Below are 17653 nucleotides of genomic sequence, written 5' to 3' on the forward strand. Positions count from 1 at the left end.
TTCCTCCATATCCTTTCTGACCTTTGCTAATTAACAGCCTGCTGTTAATTCATTCTACAGAGTACCCTGGAGTGTCGATCCTTAGCGTTCATTTATCTTGGCTTTCAGTGATATCACACTTAAGCCATGCCTAGTTTTTCTGGTTTTTTTTTTTTTTTTTTTTTTGAGATGGAGTCTCGCTCTGTCTCCCAGGCTGGAGTGCAGTGGCCTGATCTCGGCTCCCTGCAAGCTCCGCCTCCCGGGTTCACGCCATTCTCCTGCCTCAGCCTCCCTAGTAGCTGGGACCACAGGCGCCCACGACCAGCTAATTTTTTGTATTTTTAGTAGAGACGGGGTTTCACCGTGTTAGCCAGGATGGTCTCAATCTCCTGACCTCGTGATCCGCCCACCTCAGCCTCCCAACGTGCTGGGACTACAGGCGTGAGCCACCGCGCCTGGCTTCTGTAAAGAATATTTACTTTTTTTTTTTTTTTGAGATAGAGTCTCACTCTGTCGCCCAGGCTGGAGTGCAGTGGCGCAATCTCGGCTCATTGCAAGCTCCGCCTCCTGGGTTCACGCCATTCTCCTGCCTCAGCCTCCCTAGTAGCTGGGACTACAGGCGCCCACCACCACGCCCAGCTAATTTTTTTGTATTTTTTTAGTAAAGACGGGGTTTCACCATGTTAGTCAGGATGGTCTCGATCTCCTGACCTCGTGATCCGCCCGCCTCGGCCTCCGAAAGTGCTGGGATTACAGGCGTGAGCCACCGCGCCCGGCCACAACATTTACTTTCAATTTTTGTTCTACCTAATCTTTTATAAGAATTTCCTTTACTAAAGTTGAATACCTTTGTGTGTTGTAACCATGTTATGTCAGTAAGAAGACATATTTGTTTCTTGGCCCTGAATGATGAGTCAGGTTTGTCAGCCTTTGACTCCCAGTTGGGGGCCAGCAAGGGCCTTCTACTGAGAGGACAGCTAGCCTGGGAAATCCTAGATCCTCCGCCTTCCCGGCCACTTCCTAGTCTCTTACTTAATACACAAGGAGTCTGCCTAACAGTGTTTACCTTCGGTCAAGTTCTGTGTCACTGAAGGAAGAATCAGAGTGAGTAACTCCAACTGGAAGATCTTTTTCCTGGCAGGAAAATGAAAATGTCACATGTGGAGCAGGTTTGAGCACCATATTTCTCCGGGCTTCCCCCACCATTTCCTTTCTTTTCCTTCTCTAACCCTAGAGCCAACACTATGCAAGAGGAATACGGGGCCTCAGAGATGTGTGGCTTTGGGCTTAGTTACTCCTTCACCCAGAAGGTGCTCAGCCGGCGCTAGGGGGTGTGAGGCATGGGAGGGCCAGGGAAGAGAGAAATGGGAGTGGGGGAGGAGTCAGAGAAACTCAAGATCTTGAGGTACCTATGATGGACAGTGCTGATGGGAAGGATGCCCTGGCTACCCACCCCTAATCTGCCTTTGAGGGTGGCAAGCCCTGTATTAGAAGCACCGGGCTCGGGACTAAGGTAGGGATCTTTCAGAAGACTCGGAACAGGCTATGTTGCCTGGATGACAGGACTGGCCACCTGTAGGGAGCTGAGGCTGGGAGGGGTTAAAGGTAGTAATATAATCTCGCAGGATTTCCGTAAGCAATGCCCAATCCCTCCCAGGCAGCCTACCTCTCAGCTGTCTGCTGAGAAGGTGCTGAGGATTCACACAGAGGCACAGCACAACCACCACAGGGGACCTCCAATTATGCCTGACTTATAACCCAAGTGCTATGCTACCTATTTCTTTAAAGGGGAAAGCTTGGTTCTGAGCCCTCAACCATTTCAACAGCCACTGGAAAACATGGGAGGCCTGGTGGGCCATGTTTGGACTGATGTGGTCTGAAACAACACAGAAGAGGGCCAGGAGATGCCACAGGGATCTGGGGACACCTGGGGAAAGGAGGGAATTAGGGATTTTGCCTCAACTAAAGTGAGGATTAGTCATTCGAGTCTGCAGGCTTTGCTCTGGGGTTTCCATCTGGTTGGAGTACCAGTCCTGGTGGCCCAGTTCTCTTTGATCTCTGCCTAGGACAAAGGTCTTCTAGCGCAGGGGTCCTCAGCCCCCAGGCCATGGAACAGTAGCAGAACCAGGCCGCACAGCAGGAGGTGAGCGTGGGCGAGCAAGCCTTAACCCCTGTGCTCCATCTCTGGTGGGATCAGTGGCAGCAATAGATTCTCACAAGGGTGAGAACCCTATTGTGAACTGTCCATATGCGGGATCTAGGTTGCATATTCCTTAAGAGAATCTGAGGTGGAACAGCCTCATCCCAAAACCATTCCCCACTCCCCTACTGGTCTGTGGAAAAACTATCTTCCATAAAACTTGTCCCTTAAGACAAAAAAGTTGGGGACTGCTGCTCTAGCATCCAAAATGATTAGATCCCCCTGAGTTACAGATGAAAGTTCCTAGGGGAAAGACATGGAGGATTAGTAGTAAGAAGGGAGAGACATCATGTGTTTTACTTACTGGCAATGCAGTGGATACCATTTTGGGGATCTGATTGGACACTTTCCATGGGAATCTTTATAACTGAGGGAGGAGGGAACTGGGGCTGGAGAAAAACAGTGGGAAAAGAGGATAAACACCAACACAACAACTTGGCTTTTTTTGAGACGGAGTCTCGCTCTATTGCCCAGGCTGGAGTGCAGTGGTGCGATCTCGGCTTACTGTAACCTCTGCCTCCTGGGTTCAAGTGATTCTCCTGCCTCAGCCTCCCGAGTAGCTGGGATTACAGGTGTGCACCACCATGCCTGGCTAATTTTTTGTATTTTCAGTAGAGATGGGGTTTCACCATGCTGGCCAGGCTGGTCTCAAACTCCTGACCTCGTGATCCCCCCACCTCGGCCTCCCAAAGTGCTGGGATTACAGGTGTGAGATACCGTGCGGCCAACAACTTGGCTTTCTTGCCAAGATGGAAAATGCATGCATGCACTTTGCAAACCACCATTTTGTTCACCCCTAAACAGTTAGGGGGTGCTGCAAATACCCTGGGGTCCATTGAGGGGGAATGGGCACAGTTAGCCTGCTGTCCTATACACACCATTGGACAGACTGGAACTCTTCCAGGAATGTTACTCATCAAAACAGTTTTATCTGTCACAGCAACCAGTCACTTGGGAATGAACCTCACACAATAACTGTGTTGCTATAAAGACAAGTAAAATGAATTTGTATAAATTGAATCCTGTTTTTCCATTGATATATCATAATTCAGAGATTCTTTTTCCCAACCCTGTAATAGTTCTTGGCATGTAGTAGCCACTCAGATATTTATTGAAAGTATCAACAAAAGAAGTATTTGTCTTTAAAAGGCACTTAGTCTCTGTTTCTTTGTTTTCAGAACCCACCTTTACAAATCATCTACAAACACATGCATTATGGGACTCTTCCTGGAAGAGCACAGTAATTAAGGACCAGGGGAGTTCTGACTGATCAGAAGATGGTTTAATCACCACCAGCCAGTCAGAAGGGATTTGCCTTGAACAGGTTTCATCTGCACAAGGCAAAATCACGAGAACAGGACAGGGTGGATGCAGGGACGTGAGTTTGTGTCAAATTGGGAGATTGGGAGCCAAGCACGGCATTAGGAGATGGCACAGGCAGCTTAGCGTATCAGAAACTAGCAAAGTCAGGAATTATTTTCTTAATTCCTTCTTAGAAATGTAGCTACATGTCCATTTTGGGTAAGTCACTTCCTTTTGCGGGGACAGTTTCATCATAAGTAATGAACATGTAAATTAAGAATCTTTCTACCTCATGTTTTGTGATTCACTATAATTTCTGGGCTGGTCCCTTGTCTGTTGACTCCCTCAGTGTTTTGGGGATGAAATGAGAAGGGAGCATGGGAGAAGAGGGGCAGATGGGGCAACCACGTTGTCCCAGGCATCTGGGAAATGTAGCCAGTCTCCTTTCGGCGAGGATACCTGCCTCTTTCCCCATCTTTGTCCTCAATACCCTAGGCAAAGGCGCAAGCAAAACTTGTTCCCAGCCCCTCCTGCCTGACTGGAGTCCAGTCTACTTATAAGGCCCCATTAGACACCTCTCCCTGAGTCTGCTCCACTCTTTGGAGGTCAGTCTTCATAACCTCCTTCCATGCTGGAGCTGCCTCCCGGCCCTTCCCACAGGAACCCACTTGCTGTGATCACGGCCGTAAAGCCCACAGTGATGGGAAGAGTGGGCATGGCCAGTCACCTTTTCCCTGGACAGGGAGTCTCATTCACTCTGGCCCACCCTGAGGATATTCACATAAACAGAAGAGCCCTCAACACCCCAGACCAAGACAAGCAGATGCCCCAGCCCATCCTGGACTGGGCCGAGGCACTGCTGCAGGCCACCCAAGAAGCCACCCTCTCCCTAGCCCTGGCAAAAGTGGAGAGAAGGTCTCTCGATTTCTCCTCTGTGCCCCGGCCTCACATCTTCCCCACCTCCTCATCACGGTCCTCGTGGGCCCCTTTCTTTCTCTTCCTCTTCTTGTCTGTCTCCTTTTTTTCCTTCTCTGGGAGGATGTTGTCAATCCAGGCCAGGTCGTGCTGGGAAAAGATGAAATCCAGAAGCCTTCGAACAATGATGAGGCCCAGGATCTGTGGTGGAGAGAGACTAAAGTTTTGTGAGAATTTGGAGAAAACTGTGGTCTCAACGCCCAAACTCAGGCATAGATTTTTTTCTCCCTCAGTCACCTGAGTTCAGGGACTTTTTGTGATATCTTTGGAGCCATCTCGAAGCTCCCATAAGCCATTATTCACCTTCCCTCCACCGTGGTTCCTCTCGTCTGGCCCCTCAGGTGAGTGACCATGCCTACCAGTGACCAAGAGGGACAGAGCCTGTGACAGCCGAAGTGGGGAGCCTCAGAAAGGCCATGGGCTGGAGAACTACAGTTATTCTTTAAATTAGTGGTTCTCAGCCAGGCGTGGTGGCTCACACCTGTAATCCCAGCACTTTGGGAGGCCGAGGTGGGTGGATCGCCTGAGGTCAGGAGTTTAAGACCAGCCTGGCCAACATGGTGAAACCCTGTCCCTACTAAAAATACAAAAATTAGCCGGGCATGGTGGTGAGTGCCTGTAGTGCCAGCTGCTCAGGAGACTGAGGCAGAAGAATTGCTAGAACCCGGGAGGTGGAGGTTGCAGTGAGCCAAGATTGTGCCACTGCATTCCAGCCTAGGCGACAGAGCAAGACTCCATCTCAAACAAATAAAATAAATACATAAATTAGTGGCTCTCAAACTTGAGCATGCACCAGGACCTGGAGGGCTTGTTAATACACAAATCACTGGATTTCCTCAGTTTCTGATTTAGCACGTCAGGTAACGCCCGAGAATTTATGTCTCTAACCACTCTGTACATTTGCCAAAACTCTTAGACCCACACATTGAATTTTACTGTATGCAAATTAAACAAAAAAATCAATAGGTGGAGGGTGTGGGTCTTGCCCTGCCCTATCTGGCTGTGTGCCCAGGGTTACTCTGCTCATGCTCTCTGAGCCTCATTTTCTCATCTGTAAAGCGGGGTTACTAGTGCTTTGGGGGCTGGTGTGGACTCAGTGGAACAGTACTCAGTAAATGCTAATCATGACTACTACTGCCTTTACCTTCGCCAGCTCTGAGGCCCCTGAGGGCACTGAAGGGAGGCTCTATCTCCCTTTCCCTGCAGTGGGGGTTCTCAACCCTGGCTGCAGGTCTATGCTCACCTGTGGACCTCATAAAAATACCAAAGTCTGGGTTTCCCCAGAGATTCTGATTTGATTGATCTGGGTTGATTTTCATGGGCAGCCTGGGTCAAGAACCATGGACTAGACCCCTCCCAGGAGTGTGCACTTCAAGTTCTCCTCAGTGTCCTTACTTTGGCCCCTACCCCAGAGCCCTCAGGCTTTCCCCAGGCATTTGCTGACACACTCCAGGCTCCTGGCAAGGGCCTGGGTCACTGCCCTCAGTGAGTTATCTAGGGGGCCAGATGCAACATGTTGTTGGCTTTGCGTTCTTTTCACTTCTTATTTTGGAGTAATTTCAAACTTATACAATATTTGCAAGAATAGTCAAAGAACTGTAACCTTTCCCTTGCTCAAGCTTTATATATACTGTCATTGGGTTTTGTTCTTGATCTCTGACCCTCGTTCTTCTCCTGCCCCCCTACTTCACTATTTAGCTTTTCAAATTTAGCTATCTTGAATGGTAGAAAGATCTATATTTAGTACGCATCGACTTCTGAGACTGGTTGGAATTTTGGCAGTGGGAACTCGGTCTCCTGGTTGATCTGATTTGCTTTCTCCGTCCCTCCCCGGAGCCAGGAGGTTGGGTGGCTCCTGGGTTCTCGCTGAGCGGCTCTGACATTCCTTCCTCCGCCTCCTCTCTGCCCCACCCCACACCATCTGGCCTGGACTCACAACTCAAATCAGATCATTCTGTGCCAGCCTCCGCGACCCGAGGGAGCCAGGACACAGCTGACGGGAAGGCAGAAGGTGGCGGGAGGGGAGGTTGCGCTGCACCTCTGGGTTGCCCAGGCCAAACTGCTGGGCAGGAGGGGGAGGCCCGCGCCCACTTTACCATGACCGGGAAGATGATGGCAGCCACCGTGGATTTGAGGATCCAGAGCACCGCCAGGCAGAGGATCTGCACCAGGGTGAAGAGGTGGATCCGGCGCAGCGGCACATGCCGCAGGAAGGCGTGGTCCGGCTGGTGCTTGGCCGGCATCAGGAAGAGCTTGCAGCGTTCCCAGAACTAGGGGGACAGCGGCGGCTCAGCTAGGCAGCCGGACCCCGAGGGCCCGCTGGGTCCTGGGACTAGGGGAAGGGGTGCCTGGGTGGGGTCTCAGAGAGGGGAAGCCCCCTGCTCAGGCCTTAAGGATGCACGGGAGCGGGGGCCGGAGGTGTCTAGGCGGATGCATAATGGGGTCTTAGAGAAGGGGTCCTGAGCCCTGGGTGAGGGGAGGAGCCCTGGAGCTGGCCACAAAATGGACATTGTCCATATTCAGGGAAAGTGCAAGTTAATTGTAACACAAACTGTTTCAGAATTCTGGGATTTCACAGTAAATACAGAACAAAAATTTTTTCTTCTGCATAGTTGCCTTAGGGAAGAGAGAGAGGTATAGTGAAATGCTCACTGGAGTCAGCTTCTTCTGGATTTTGAATTCTGACCCTCCAGTCCCCATCTGTAAAATGGGGATCAGAGGACCTAATTACATAGATTCAATTATATGAGGCCTACAAAGTGCCTAGCATATTTATTTTGCCTGGTAGTATCAGTAAGTGGTAGTATCATTATTACTATTGTTCTTTCATTGAATCAGGACAATTGGGGACAATTGGGACAACTGAATTGGGGGTCTTGGTGACATGGAACCAGACATGGAATGTTGACTCCAGATCATGCAGCCTGGGGAGGGAAACACTTACCTGGATGCCATTCAGGGAGGCCACGCCCATGTAGAGGAAGACTCCGTACAGCACCGGCAGGGGGATACACTAAAATGAGAGCAGAGCTTTGGATTGGCCTCTGCCTGGGGCGGGCCCTTGGCCACGTTGTTCTGGATGACAGTGTCTCCTGACCACAGAGGCAGCTGGGAAACTGGATGTTTGGGGGAACCGAGAGTCAGCAGAACTGGGATGTGGGCAGGGGTGAAGATGAGGGTCACTGGGGCTGTACTGCCCCTTCTCTGGCTGGGGTAGCTGGCCCAGCATGCAGCTGCTCTCCTGGCCTGGCCCCTCACTGCACTGTGCGGAAGCCATGTGGTCTGGCTGAAGAAATGCCTTCTGGAAAGTGAGAAGACTCCATAGACTGCCCGCTCCTCATTCCTGCCCAGCTTCTTCCTACCTCCAGCCTCAGCTGTGGGTCTCCTAAAACTGCTCAGCCTGCAGGGGCATGGGGACCTTTAATGAGCTGACCTACATCAGCAGGGAGTACCCGGGACACTTAACAGAAATCACGCATCCGGCCGGGCGTGGTGGCTCACACCTGTAGTCCTAGCACTTTGGGAGGCCGAGGCAGGTGGATGACCTGAGGTCAGGACTTTGAGACCAGCCTGGCCAATATGGTGAAACCCCGTCTCTACTAAAAATACAAAAAAATTAGCCAGGTGTGGTGGCGCATGCCTGTAATCCCAGCAACTCAGGAGGCTGAGGCAGAAGAATCGCTTGAATCCGGGAGATGGAGGTTGCAGTGAGCTGAGATCATGCCACTGAACTCCAGCCTGGGCGACAGAGACTGTCTCAAAAAAACCAAACCAACCAACCAAACAAACAAACAAAACCCCAAAAAAACAAAACCAAAAAAACAGAAATCATGCCTCATACACAATCACATACAAAAGAAGCAGAACAAAAGTGTGTAAACTAATCAGCACTCATCACCAACTAACCACCAATAGTTTGGCGGGTATCCTTCCCTCCAAACTTGCACACAGGCAGTTTGTTTGCTTTTTCAAAAATGGGATCATAGAATTCGTCCCACTCTACAAGAATGATTCCAGCCGGGCGCGGTGGCTCACGCTTGTAATCCCAGCACTTTGGGAGGCCGAGGCGGGCAGATCACGAGGTCAGGAGATCGAGACCACGGTGAAACTCCGTCTCTACTAAAAATACAAAAAAATTAGCCGGGCGTGGTGGCGGGCGCCTGTAGTCCCAGCTACTCGGAGAGGCTGAGGCAGGAGAATGGCGTGAACCCGGGAGGCGGAGCTTGCAGTGAGCCGAGACCGCGCCACCGCACTCCAACCTGGGTGACAGAGCGAGACTCCGTCTCAAAAAAAAAAAAAAAAAAAAAAAAAAGAATGATTCCAAATCTTCACAGCCTTTCAAAGCATTCTTCCACTGTCTCTCTCAACTGTTTCTGCCCCTTACCTTCTCTCTTTCACCTGCAGCTGTGGCTCCCCATGGTGAGCAGAGGCTGCTCCTCCTTGTGGTCATGTTAGAGCACTCTGGAGAGCACAGAGCACTATGCCAACACTAGAAGGGCTTTAGAGGAATTTTTGGCCCCTAAAGAAGGCTGTTCTTAGATTTGAGCTTTTTTTTTTTTTTTTTTTTTTGAGACAGAGTCTCGATATGTTGGCCATTCTGGTCTCAAACTATTGTTCTCAAGTGATCCTCCCGCCTCAGCCTCCCAAAGTGTTAGGATTACAGACATGGGCCACCATGCCTGGCCGATTCGAAGGTGTTTTTTTTTTGTTTTGTTTTGTTTTTTTTTGGGACAGAGTCTTACTCTGTCTTGCCCAGGCTGGAGTGCAGTGGTGCAATCTCAGCTCACTGCAGCCTCCACCTCCTGGCCTCAACCAATTCTCCTGTCTCAGCCTTCTGAGTAGCTGGGACTGTAAGCATGTGCCACCATACCCGGCTATTTTTGTACTTTTAGTAGACACGGGGTTTCACCATGTTGGCCAGGCCGGTCTTGAACTCCTGACCTTAGGTGATCCACCTGCCTCAGCCTCCCAAAGTGCTGGGATTACAGGCTTGAGCCACCACACCCAGCCCGATTCGAGCTTTTTAATGCAAATACTTGTATGTTAAACCGTGTCAAAATTGACATACACAATGGCACCTTAGAACCCTCTCTACAAAAGTAAATAGTCCCTGGCCATTTAAAATATATTTTTCAATAACAAAATGCTTGCCCTCCTGTGTGTAATTTGTTTCCCCCACAAGGGAAATATCCCTTAAAAAATGCCAGCCTCCTACCTACTGCTCAGGTATGCCCAGCACCAATTCTCAAGCCAGAAATATTTTCCATTGTAAATACATCAGCCAGAATCATGATTCTTTAGCCTTTGTTTCTTACAAGGTCACCTCTGAATGAGGTTTTTTGTTTTTTTTTGAGAAGAGGCCTCACTCCGTTGCCCAGGCTGGAGTGCAGTGGCATGATCATGGCTCACTGCAGCCATGACCTCTTGGGCTCAAGTGATCATGCTCACATGTACCATCGTGCCTGGCTAATTTTTGTATTTTTTGTAGAGATGGGGGTCTCGCTATGTTGCCCAGTCTGGTCTCAAGTGATCCTCCCACCTTGGCCTCCCAAAGTCCTAGGATTACAGGCATGAGCCACCATGCCTGGTCATGAGCTGTTTTGAGATATTCAAAGAGGAAAAATAATATTGGCAAAAGGTTTAGGCAATTACAGGTAAACTTAATTCAGGAAAGGAAAGTCTTATGCGGGCACTGATCAAGGGAAAGGGAGATTGATGGGCGATTGGCTGGAGTGGAGAGCAGGGAAGCCTGGTGGGAACACCTTGCTTTCTGGAGTCTCTCCAGAAAGAGACCCTTGTGGGGGACGCCTGCCTCCATTGTACCCCTACTTGACTTAGTCTCTTAGCTGTTGTGGTAGGACATAAGCAAGAGGAGCTTCAAGCTGTGTGGGAAAAAGTCACCCTTGTCCCAAGACTTCCTGAGCTCAGGTGATCCTCCTGCCTCAGCCTCCTGAGTAGCCAGACTACAGGGATGTACCACCATGTTTGGCCTCCTGCTGCAAGTTTTAAACTTCATGAGCCCCAAACCCTGGCAATGTGGACACACACCCCATTCAGGAAGTTCCTGATCTAAGCAGGGCTAGAACTTGGCAGAACTTTCAGAGGGAAGAGTATCCTCCAGAAAGGTGAGAGTGGCCCTGGGATGGGTGGGAGAGAGGATTGGTGATGATAAAAAAAACTGCAGTATCACAGAAAACAGCAGTGACAGTGTGGAAACATTGCTTTGGCCTAGTAAGACTGTGCCTTTCTTTTTCTTTTCTTTTTTTTTTTTGAGAAGGAGTTTCGCTCTTGTTGCCCAGGCTGGAGTGCAGTGGCGCGATCTTGGCTCACTGCAACCTCCACCTCCCGGGTTCAAGCGATTCTCCTGCCTTAGCCTCCCAAGTAGCTGTGATTACAGGCCTTAGCCACCATTCCCGGTTAATTTTTTTATTTTTAGTAGAGACAGGGTTTCACCATGTTGGTTAGGCTGGTCTTGAACTCCTGACCTCAGGTGATCCGCCTGCCTCGGCCTCCCAAAGTGCTGGGATTACAGGTATGAGCCACCATGCCCAGCCAAGACTGTGCCTTTCTTAGGGGGCTGATAGGCCAGTGATCCCTAGCCATGTGGGGACCCCCTCCCTGCCTAAGGCATCCGCTCTGCTTTCTCAGGCGACGAGGCCCTAGGTGAGAGTGCAGGACCTCACCTTTAGGATGGGAGCCAGGAAGACAGAGATTCCCGTCAGGATGAAGACGATGATGCCGGTCACTCTCTGTTCCCTGGCAGAGAAGAACACTTGGTCTGGGTGTACCAGGAAATGCCTGGTGACCACTCCGGCCCTCCTGCCCCTCTGTGGGCACCTGAAGCTTGTGTCCAAGGCCATGGCCTTGAGGGCTTCTGCGTGGAGCTCTGCCTGGTTGCCTGAGGCCCAGATGAACCTTATGTGGGAAGACAGGCAGCCCCTGACTGGGGCAAGGGCATCTTGCAGGGGCATTGAGGGAGGCCACTTAGTGTAGTGGCTCGTAGCTGGGATGTTTGAGCAGGATTGATGTGGACTGGATCCTGGCTCTGCCACTTGCTAGTTATGTGGCATTGGGCAAGAGCCTGCCCATCTTGAGCCTCAGTATATGCAGATAATAATGGCACCTATTGTTGTGAGGATATATGCGAGATAAAATGCTATTACCCTGCCCTTTGATTTTAAGATTTCGCTTTTGTGGGGCACAATGAATGAGGATCTGGGGAAGGGGACACCAGCAGAACAGGTATCAGGGGTGGGAGGCAGGTGAGCCCCGCAGTCGGGCAGAGAAGCCTCATTCGGGCAGGCTGGGCAGCCCAAGTATCCCAAGATAGTGGGAGAAGTTCTTAGGGCAGCCACGTAGGAGAATGCCAGGGTTTGGTGTGGTCTCGCCCTGGAGGCCCTAAGGGGCTGAAGATGTACTTCTCTGCCTACCATGGGGCGTGAGAGAAGGGGCAAGTTAAGGAACAGGAGTGACAGGCAGGGCCACAGACTGGGGAACGGGGGTGATCCCAGGACAGCCTTCTGGAGGAATGGAGACTGAGCAGGACCTGAACCCGCAGGAGGGACATCAGGGCAGTAGGGGCCTGGAGGGTCTTGAGGGGAGAAAAGGGGCAGGACAGCACGAAGCCTTGTGGGGAACTTGGGTGGCTGATGAAGATGAATGTCTGGCATGTGTGCATGTTTATGGATGGGGTATGCATACTGCTTGGAGCCCAGTAGGTAAAAAGCCCCACTTAGAGCTGGACTTCTGTCTCTCTCCTTCCCTCCCTCCAGGGATAGCACTCCTGTCCCTGTGGTTCTTGGGCCGTCAGAGCAGGGGCCCTTTTTGTCCAAATCATTTTGTGGCAGGCAAAGCCAGCTTCCCCTCCCCAAGTGGCCCCTCCCCATTGGGTGATCCCTAGGCCCTGACCCCTCCTACCTGACTCCCAGAAACTGGGGCTGCTCCCCAGGGGCACTGGTCTCTGTCTCCATCTTGAGGCTGTCGATGTGGGCGATGGAGATGACCGTGGCAGCCACGTACCAGGGGAGCCCCATAAAGGAGCACAAAGCCATGAGGATGCCCACCCAGAACAGGTCCAGATGGTAGCCGGCAGCCTTCTGCAGGAGCGGGGTTGGGGGGGAGGGAGAAGTTTCTGGGGAGCTAGTTCCTCCTGGAAACGACCGTTCTGTGGAACATGGTTCAAGGCTCCCCCTGCCTTCCAGAAGATACTGAAGGGGCCTGAGGTGCTCCTTGCAAGGATTGCAGAGGTGGGCGGGTCCTGCCACCCCATCTGAAAGAGTGAACTGCCTAAGGGGCATGGGTCATAGAAGAGAGGGATGTTCAAGCTTGGAGAGGCCCTGGGTTTGGGTCTCTGGGGAGAAGGGCCCAGAAGGTGGCCACAGGGTCTCTGCTGTTCCTGATGGGCCCCAGCTGGGACAGGCCACACCTAAAGTGGTCCAGACCTGGATCGGGGAGGGGGTGACCCGAGTCTTCTCAGGCTCACAGGCTGGGTGGGGAGTTGCAGAGACCAGGAAGGCTAAGGAAGTTCCTCTGCCTCAGTGTTCCAGGCTGAGTCCCTGTCAGGATCTGCTGATTCTCATAAGAACTCGAGGTCACTTTGGGAAAGACAGAGCCTGTGCCCAGTGGCCCAGCCTAGTTTGGTCCTGGTCCTCAGAAAGTCACTCCAGCCCTGGTGGCCTTACCCACATCTGGAGGTCACATTTCCCCCTCAACACACCAAGTGGGAACTCCAGTCTCTGTCCTCATATTTTCCTGGCCCAAAGTCCTTCCTTCGCTCCTTTGTGGGAAGAGGTTATGCCTCTGCTCCTAGTACCGGCCTTACCTTCAGTTTGTTCTCCTTCCGGTTGACAATGACAGCAGTGATCTGCTGGTCCATGAAGATCAGGATGGTCACCAGCAGGGCGGGCAGGATGCTTGCTGGGTATACCCACCACGGGTTCTTCCCAAAGGGGGCCACGAACCAGCCTCGGTCAGGCCGCGTGGGCTGAGTGGGAGCAAACAGAGAGGGGCCCTTTCCTTTCTCCTTTGTCCCAGGGCACTTGCTGCCTGGCCTGCTGTCCCACCTCCTCAACTTTCCCTGACTTTGGGTACTTTTCAAGTGCAATCTTTTCCCTTAAACACCTTAGGTACCTGCAACTTTAGACTAAATTCAGACATGGGAAGGAGCATGCATGCAGACAGTGTCTGTAAAACCAAGGAGGTAATTTGCTGCAACAGCCCTGGGGTTGGTTAGGAAACATGGAGGTGAAAGTCAGAGGGCAGCCAGGAGAGAGAGCACAGTCACCCACTGCAAATAACAAACAGCAGGAATGAGGCCCAGCAGAAAAGAATAAAGAAATGGGTGGGCCAAGGGCCAGCTGCTTCTGCCTCTCCTGAGTCGCCTGTCTGGGAGCATTATAGAATTGTCTGTAAAATACTGAACATCAGTTCAGTCCTGCATGTTAAGAATGAGGAGAATATATAAAAAGACTTTGTCTCAAAAAACAAACAAACAAACAACAAAAAAAACCTTAAAGACAGGGAGGGTAAGTTCTAGAATCTGGACTCCCTACTCTGGTGAGATGGTTGGTGCTCTTTTTTTTTTTCTTTCTTTTTTTTGTTTTGTTTTGTTTTGTTTTTGAGACAGAGTCTTGTTCTGTCACCCAGGCTGGAGTGCAGTGGTGTGATCTCAGCTCACTGCAAGCTCTGCCTCCCAGATTCACGCCATTCTCCTGCCTCAGCCTCCCGAGTAGCCGGGACTACAGGCACCCACCACCACGCCCAGCTAATTTTTTTGTATCTTTAGTAGAGATAGGGTTTCACCAAGTTACCCAAGATGGTCTCAATCTCCTCACCTTGTGATCCGCCCACCTCGGCCTCCCAAAGTTCTGGGATTACAGGCGTGAGCCACCGCACCCGGCCGGTTGGTGCTCTTATGAGGGAGTAGGGCTGAGTTTAGCTACAAGCATATGTCACCAATTCTAATTAGTGGGTAATTTCTAAGCAGTGGTTCTCAAACTTGAGCATACTCCAAGTCACCTGAAGGGCTTGTTAAAATGCAGATTGCTGGTCCCACCCTCCAGCTTTTCTGATTCCACAGGTGGGGCCGAGAAATTGCATTTCTAACGAGTTCTCCGTGACTGTGATGCCATGATATTGGTCTGAGGACCACACTTTGAGAATCACTGTTCTAAGGGATCAGTTTCAATGGATCCCATTTGGCCCAGCTTATAGATTGCCAGAGGTCAGGGAACTGGAGACACTCAAACAGGAATCAAGAGGCTTCTGCTGGGTTGGAGGGTGAATTCCAGTGCCTTCCTCACCTCATGACTATAGATCAGGATTTCCTGGTGAATATGTTACCCCTCCCCGCCCTACCTCAAAGGACTGGCTCCTGGGAGCCTGTGTTCAGGAAAGGTGGCACACAGAGAACTAAAATGGTCTCTTGGCCGAGAGGAGAAGAGAGTTTGATCAGCACAGAGGGGAAAGAATCTGCAGCTGGTAGACAGGCAGACTGGATGCCCAGAGTGGGGGAAAGGGGCAAACCTTGATGACACTGGGCACATGCAGCTTGGGGGTTTCCAGGCCGAAACAGGCATCGACTCCACAGAACATCAGGATGGAGAAAACAATGGAAAAGTCAGCCACAAGGGCCCGGACCTGTAGACAGGAGATGAGCAAGTAAAAGAAGTGAGTAAAGCACCCACCCAGCTCCAGGCAGCCCCATTCCTCAGGCAGCAAAGAGGTGAACTATTACAGTCTGGGCTCTGAAGGCAGCAGAACTAGGCTCAAATCCAGGCTCTGCTCCTTGCTAACTGTGTGAGCTTGGGGAAGAGTGTCATCTCTCCAAGACTCAATTTCCTTCTCTGTAAGATGGAGATCATGGTAGTATCTCCCTCAAAGGTGTAAGTGAACTGTGACACATTTAGAGTGCTTGGCATATGGTGGTCAGTGTGGGAGCTGTTATGATCCATATGGCCATGGCAGCCACTGCTGAAGATGTGTTCTGGTATGACAGTCTGAACTGGGGCACCCAGCAGGTATGATGAGCGCAAGGGCTGAACTTTGAAGCAAACCTTAGTTCCTACAAACCTGTGACAGGTTGTTGTACCCCACCTGGGCTGAGAGGGAGGCTCCCCAATTCCCCTGGGGACCATTGGCTACTCTCAGACCTTTTGTCCACCAAGAGCCTCTTGTTCCTCTGTTTCTCAGGAGGCCCTTCCTAGGCCAGGTTCTGAACCTGGAGGCCCTTCCTAGACCAAGTTCTGAACCTGACCTTCCTGCCCATTCTGAATCAATGTCCTCCGACCTCCCCTCCAAACCAACTCTATGTCCAGAAGTCTCAGGACAGATGGTCCCCCAATGTCTACCCTGTGGCCTTTTTAATATCTTTTCAAAGAAGGCAATTTGAAGGGCAGGGGCAGGTGACAGTACATTGACTTCATTCCCTGCATCCCCCTTTTCTCTTTAAATTTGTTATTAACATAACATATGTAATTGGTTAAAAACCCGCATAGTGGGAAAGACTTACAGGGAAAAGCAAAGTCTCCCACCTCCCCTTTTCTCAATCCAGCCCCACCTTCCAGATCCATCCACTATGTCTGCTTGATTTTACTTGTACCAGAGGTTCCCTCCATGTCATTAACTAATATGCATATACTTTAATATTTTCATTTACTAATTTAAGGGATTATCCATTGATAAGAATTTACCTTACTTACACTATGCCTCCTGTCCTTTCCTTATTCCTAATCTTTGATAGTTAATTTTAAGCTCCTATGGGTTTCCTTTGTACATTCAAGTGATAATAATTAAACCTCTCCTTCCATTAGCTTTGGCTAATATCTCTCATTCCCCATCTTGCCAGGTGAGGCCCACTGCCTCTATCCTCCTACCACCTCTCTCCTCCTCCCCTCTTCCTTCCTGTGACACCTCCACTTTGACCTTTCCATTGTCGAAGCTGAGAACACTCATATCTTGTTCCGTAAACACATGGCTTGTGTGTTTTATCTGTAAGTCAATTCCAAAAGTTGAAAATTGGTAACAGCTTTATATTATCATGATCATATAAATATTAGTCACAGCAGAACCAAGTAGTGTGCTGGGTTTATACTTCCTTTTCTATAATATTCCTAGCATATACATCAAAACCATATGAATGCTTATTAAGTTAAACCACATGAATTTGCCTTTTTTTGTAGGTTGAAACAGTCAAATATGGGCAACTTCACATGGTCCAACCTAATCAGAGAGTGTCAGTTGCTCTCCAAATTGGATGTATCTGTTTACACTCCCACCTACTGCTTTCCACCTCCAACATCTGGTGTCCCAAGACCTTCATCTGTCTACCAATCTGATGAGTATAAAATGATGTGGCCTCATTCCTCTCTGCAACCGGAAATTCCAGAAGGCAACTGAGCAATTTTTTTGTTTGTTTGTTTTGTTTTTTGTTTTTTTTTTTGAGACAGAGTCTCTCTCTGTTGCCCAGGCTGGAGTGCAGTGGTGCGGTCTTGGCTCACTGCAAGCTCCACCTCCCAGGTTCATGCCATTCTCCTGCCTCAGCCTCCCGAGTAGCTGGGACTACAGGTGCCCACCACCATGCCCAGCTAATTTTTTGTATTTTTAGTAGAGATGGGGTTTCACTGTGTTAGCCAGGATGGTCTCGATCTCCTGCCTTCGTGATCTGCCTGCCTCAGCTCCCAAAGTGCTGGGATTACAGACGTGAGCCACCGTGCCTGGCCCAACTGAGCAATTTTTAAGTAATGTGAGGGAAAAAATATTGGTGGTACAAGAACTTCATGCCACATGAATTACTTTTCATCCTGTAGGCAACAGATAGATACTCTCAGATACAGTGACTGCTTGAGAATTTTTACATGAGAAGAGATTTAGGGATGTGCTCTGGACTGGAAGTGGGCAGGAAGGAACAGAACTTGTCTTGAGGATGCACTTGTGTTGTAAGCAAACTATTTTTTTACTCAGTTTATATACTGCAAATCTTCCTAAAGCACCTTTTATTCAGTCTTTAGAAAATTTGGGAAAAATTCAACTATTTATATCAAAGATTTTATCATTATGATTAGTAGCAGTAGCAGCTGTAATACTTAGTTAAGATGGCTTTAGGAGAGTGCTAATGGAGTTTATGGTGGGAAAGAGTTGCTTAAATTCTTCCGAGTACCCCCCACCCCACAGCACAGTTACTGCTTACATATGCAAGTG

General features: G+C 50.0%; 1 protein-coding gene across 6 annotated transcripts in view; it reads right to left on the minus strand.

Annotated features, from left to right (window-relative positions):
• SLC4A5 (solute carrier family 4 member 5) overlaps positions 1–17653 on the minus strand; it is a 129658-nt gene that overhangs the window by 5903 nt on the left and 106102 nt on the right. For 4 of the 6 annotated variants that reach the window (XM_030827707.1, XM_030827705.1, XM_030827706.1 and 1 more), the window contains 8 exons: positions 14981–15094; positions 13278–13439; positions 12374–12552; positions 11140–11212; positions 7401–7469; positions 6553–6726; positions 4442–4597; positions 1046–1113 (listed from right to left, as the gene is read on the minus strand). In XM_030827707.1, the coding sequence (XP_030683567.1) occupies positions 1046–1113; positions 4442–4597; positions 6553–6726; positions 7401–7469; positions 11140–11212; positions 12374–12552; positions 13278–13439; positions 14981–15094 (995 nt within the window). Of the gene's footprint in view, positions 1–1045; positions 1114–2483; positions 2569–4441; positions 4598–6552; positions 6727–7400; positions 7470–11139; positions 11213–12373; positions 12553–13277; positions 13440–14980; positions 15095–17653 lie in introns of those variants that run through there. The other 2 variants (XM_012502680.2, XM_030827708.1) reach the window with 2 other exon arrangements.

Source organism: Nomascus leucogenys, chromosome 14 (assembly GCF_006542625.1).
Source record: "Nomascus leucogenys isolate Asia chromosome 14, Asia_NLE_v1, whole genome shotgun sequence".
Taxonomy (NCBI): Eukaryota; Metazoa; Chordata; class Mammalia; order Primates; family Hylobatidae; genus Nomascus; species Nomascus leucogenys.